The 5,207-nt window shown below is 35.3% G+C and overlaps 1 protein-coding gene across 1 annotated transcript in view; it reads left to right on the top strand.

The window, feature by feature from the left end:
- Positions 1–3,150, top strand: part of LOC106467012 (chymotrypsin-like elastase family member 2A) — a 15,869-nt gene extending 12,719 nt beyond the window's left edge. Inside the window, exons 8-9 of the mRNA XM_013927322.2 lie at positions 2,078–2,217; positions 2,924–3,150. Coding sequence (XP_013782776.2) covers positions 2,078–2,217; positions 2,924–3,109 — 326 coding nt within the window. The 3' untranslated portion in view covers positions 3,110–3,150. The remainder of the gene's footprint in view (positions 1–2,077; positions 2,218–2,923) is intronic.
- Positions 3,151–5,207: the final 2,057 nt, after the last annotated feature.

The raw sequence follows: 5,207 nt of genomic DNA, 5'->3' as shown, positions 1-5,207 counted from the left end.
GAGGGAAAGCAGCTAGTCATCACTACCCACTGCCAACTCTTGGGCTATTCTTTTAGCGACTATCAGAAGTTAAACAACCTCCCAACTACCCAACATCCAATAGTGTTGTATATAAAATTGAGTGTCCCTGTGGATTGTCTTACATAAGAAAGACGGGAAAACTGTGGACAAAGACTCAAAGAAAACCAAATGCAGTAAGATTGATAAAGTGTGACTCTTTCTGATCAGTTATTGATAAAAATCAAAGAATCGAATGGCACAAAAACAAAGTAATTGACAAGGAAATACAAAAAAAAAGAAAGAAGCTAAACTGCACAAGAGGAAGGAGGGAGGGAATAGTGACATTACTGGTCTCCAAAAAACCCTAAGCTAAGAAAATGTCGCTGCAGGGCACTATTGGGAAGCAGGTTGTGCAACATCAACAGAAGAAATACAATCCTCAGTATTAGTTTGTCGCTTCCGAAAGTTAAAATGTCTTTTTATATGTACGTGTGATTTCCAGGGCCTGACATGGCCTGGTGGTTAGGATGCTTGACTCGCATAGATGACACACATACAGGAGTCACAAAGAATGAGAAATGGCAACTAAGTGGTCAGTTTAACCCTAATACAACTCATTAGTAAATATAAAATAAACGTAAATAAGTTGTACAATGCTCTAGAATTTTATATTTTCTTTAAACCTCATGTAATGCACCTCGTTCTTATGCTACCATAATCTTATCAATATATGATTATGAAATATTTTCCAAGTGCCCTGTATTACTTCACATAATTCAAATAACTTGTTTGGTGGCTACTTGGACTTCTCAGTTTCCAGATAACAATACAACTTTCACATTATTCAAATAAGGACTTTGTGCAGATCAAGCAATTGTTGTGAGTGTTACCTTGGTCTCTTTTTTTTCCCCTTCCAGATATCATTTCACCAAATTTGTTGCATGCTTGGAATCACTGCCTTGCTGGAAGATGAACCCTCGAGCACATGACATGATGGATAAGAATCTGCTTCCATCTGCGAGCACTCAGGGAGTCATCAGTTTTATGTAGATCTCCGATAGCATTGTCTTAGATGCATCTCACACTTGTAACTGGTTCCAAGCATGTTTCATTGTAAGAAGATGTGCGCTAACTGTGATACCATTCTCCTTTCTGCCATCAAAAAAGTTATCTTTCGTGATAGCTAAACAATATAAAATTTAATTCAACTGAAAAGAGCACCCTTCTATAACTTTGTTCATCCCATTTTTCAAAGTATGATGCTCATTTCAATTTCTTAAATTGGTTAACTCTTCTAAGCAGTGATTTTGGAGCAATTACACATCTTTAGCGGCAACTTTTTGCTTATCTTACTTTTCTCAGCTTACATTTAGGTCATTGGCAAGATCCTTACTGGATTAATGTAAATAACATACCCTAAGCTACTTATTTTCAGTTTTAAAAGTTCGGTCTTTCTACCCGACCACTCCTATTGTCAACAGAAGTGGGTTCGCATACCATTTTCAGAGTTTCCATGCAGGTTCTACTGAAACACGAAATGTAGCCTCAGTCTGTCGCGTGTAAAGCTTTCTCTAGTCGAAACTTTGATTTCTACACATTTTTCATGAACAATTCCTGGCCTGGGACTCATCAATGCATTTGCCACACTACTGATGAGAAAAGTATGAGTGGCTCTACTTTTATAGGCATTATGCTGGTATGGCCAGTCACGTGAAACTAACAACGCGTGAATTTATTACATCACAGTTCGTTGCAGTATAACATAGGTGAAGGCATTTACATAATATTTCCTTGTATATTTTTTTTCCTATAATTCCTTCTAATGCAGCTTATATATATATATATAACATCTGCATTTTTCAATATTGAAATTATATATATTAATAATGTACAATTTACTTGCAATGAATTGACATAGCTTCCAGGGTAGATAGTTAACCATTCTTGTTCCAATAAAGCCAAGTTCAGCACCAGTTCCTAAGTTAAGAATATGTTAAAGCATTTTTACGATCTACATTTTTTCACTTACTTCCAGGTTCTTAACTTTTAACAAATAATATTATTTATTTGTAAATAGGAACAGGAGGAAATGATGTTTTAAAACAAGCTGAATCTGAAATCCTTGATGAAGCGGACTGCAGTACCGAATTCGTTGATTTCAACAGCACAACTATGATTTGCACTGGAACACAAGCTGGCGGTCATGGAGTATGTCATGTGAGTATACTGTTTTAGGTTGTTGTTTTTTATTCGAGCTGTCAAGTAACAGCTCACTTAACTAAGTACCAATTTTTGTGTCATTAGCATAATTCAATCAATCAATGTTGTCACAGATGGTTCTTTGTCTCCACTAAAATATATTATTATTTTGTATTCAAAGTTTTACTTTCACCAACGTCCCCTTCCTCCTCCACTGGCTCAACGATAAATCTGCAGACTTACGGCGCTAAAGTTCGGGTTTCGATGCCTGTGCTAGGCAGAGCACAGATAGTCCATTATGTAACTTTTGGCTTAACAACAACCAAACCAAACTTTTGCCAACTGATTTTTTTTTTTTTTGTTCTTTAACATTATTTCTGAAGCATCTGACAATTACATTTTCGTATAGCAATGAAACGTAATTACATAATAAATTAACTAATCGTTTGAAGTCCGACCTCTTTAACCCATGGAGAACATAGAAGACTTAAATTCGGGTGCTTTTCTACTTTGTTGTCTTATCGTTCTAGCTTCGTAAACTCTGGACCTGTCGAATTCAGAAGACTTGAACATAAGATTTCCACACCTGATCACTTTCATTATCAGATATATTTTATAAAAATTACTAATTAATAATCTGGATTCCAAAATCTAAGCTACATTCTGTTTTAAGACGTTTACAAAGTGAAGGTCGTTCTCTAAACAAGTCAATATTTCTTTGCAGGGAGACAGCGGAGGTCCATTATCGTGCAAGTTCGGCGATCACTGGGAAGTGCTTGGAGTCGCGAGCTACGTTACCAGAAACAACATGATTTCTGGTCTCTGTGGTGTGAAGAATGGGCCGTCGGGGTACGCTCGAATATCAACACACATAGACTGGATTAATGATATCATGGAATCTTTTTCGTAATGTTAAAGGCACTGTGAAAAAATTAAATTAACTTAAAAAAATAATGTTTCGTGTCTATTACTGGGTTAGTAATTATATAACCTATACAAATAAATGTGTGTAAAACATTTAGCACAAAACATCTATGAAAAGAAATAAGATAATTTTAAAAAACATTTATAAAGCTGTTTCTAGTAGAAGTTTATTAATTAAAACACCCATGCAAGAAAACCGGCGTGTCGATGTTTGACGTTGTTTTTGTTTTTTTATAACTGACATAAAAGTTCGTTCAGAAATGATAATTTAAGAAAATGAAAAAGCTTGTGAAAAGAAAGTAGAGCACTTAAAACACTGTCTGAATTTTCAGTTCAAATGATTTATTGTAAAGATGAGAAGACCTTAACGCCACAGTGATATTTTTTTCTTTTACTGGCGAAACCGTGTCATTCTCCTGAACATATCAGGCCCGGCATAGCCAGGTGGTTACGGCGCTCGATTCGCAAGCCAAGGGTCGCGGGTTCGAATCCCCGTCTCACCAAACATGCTCGCCCTTTCAGCCGTGGGGGCGTTATAATGTGACGGTCAATCCCACTATTCGTTGGTAAAAGAGTAGCCCAAGAGTTGGCGGTGGGTGGTGATGACTAGCTGCCTTCCCTCTAGTCTTACACTGCTAAATTAGGGACGGCTAGCGCAAGTAGCCCTCGTGTAGTTTTGCGCGAAATTCAAAACAAACCTAAACATATCTGTTTTTGAATTCAATAAAAAAGGTTAGATTATCATTGATGGTGTTTACAATAGTGTTGGACTTCTAATAACTTCCCACTCTAATATTCATAAACAGCGAACGGTAATACTGGTAACAACGAACTTTTCCAGGATTTCTTGCAGAACATCTTAAAGACTTTGATCTAAAAAAGTTACTTTGAAAGATGCTGTTAATTAGAGGATCAAATCGAATAATTGGATCTCCATGAAGATGATCAATTAGCATATTTTTCTACACAATCTCTTTTTATTTCCAAACCATTAGATGAGGCCATTAAACTTAGTAAATATCTAATAATTGATGAAATTGTCATGATGTAGATGATTAAATGACACTTTTATTGTATTTAGAAATGCTGAACAGATTACTAAGTTTCTTATTTTGAACAACAAATAATGACTCGTCATATTCTACGATGAGATATCAGGAAAAAACAACACTTAATACCCCAAAGATAATTTGATGAATATTTTACTCAAGGGTATCTTCAAAATAAGTGAAAAAAACATGAATAGTTTATGAAGAATTAAAGAATATTTAAACATGTATTACCGAAAAATAAATATCTGAGTGTTGAACTTCATTATGTAAAATTACAATTTTTTTTTCTATTGTTCTCAATGCATAAATATATTAAGTATTCTCTTTACTATTAATTGAATCTCAAAAAATATTTCTTCATGAGTATTCAGTCGTTTATTTGCAAAATGTTTACAGTATTTCATACGTCTAAAAGGTAAAAATATTAATTCATACCTTGTACGTGTTTCTCTTGTGACTGTTTATGTACTGAATGAATTACCAACCTTTTTAACCTCAGTGTTATTATTACAGAAAGGATTTAAAAGTAGGCTCGAACAAGAAAAAATTTTAATACGCCACATATTCAAAAATATAGAAAACGTGTGTGATTTTTTCAAAACAAAATGAGAAAAGTATTTGTTTGTATTAATAAGTGGTGGAGGTGGTATTCAACGTTCATCGATATTAACGTTTTCGCTTTCAAAGAATAAAAAGAAAGCTCCAATAAAAATTGTCTCTTGTGCAAATATTATGAAAAGAACGAAAATGTGACTTTTGAAGGACGGGCCCGGCATGGCCAGGTGGTTAAGGCATTCGACTCGCAATCTGAGGGTCGCGGGTTCGAATCCCCGTCCCACCAAACATGCTCGCCCTTTCAGCCGTGGGGGCGTTATAATGTGACGGTCAATCTCACTATTCGTTGGTAAAAGAGTAGCCCAAGAGTTGGTGATGACTAGCTGCCTTCCCTCTAGTCTTACACTGCTAAATTATTTGTGTTAAAAACTAAGACAGTGTGTATCAATCTTGTTGGCAAATGTCATAAACTGACTA

This window comes from Limulus polyphemus, unplaced genomic scaffold (genome assembly GCF_000517525.1).
Source record: "Limulus polyphemus unplaced genomic scaffold, Limulus_polyphemus-2.1.2 Scaffold2461, whole genome shotgun sequence".
Lineage (NCBI taxonomy): Eukaryota > Metazoa > Arthropoda > Merostomata > Xiphosura > Limulidae > Limulus > Limulus polyphemus.
This window is presented reverse-complemented; position numbering and strand designations above follow the sequence as displayed.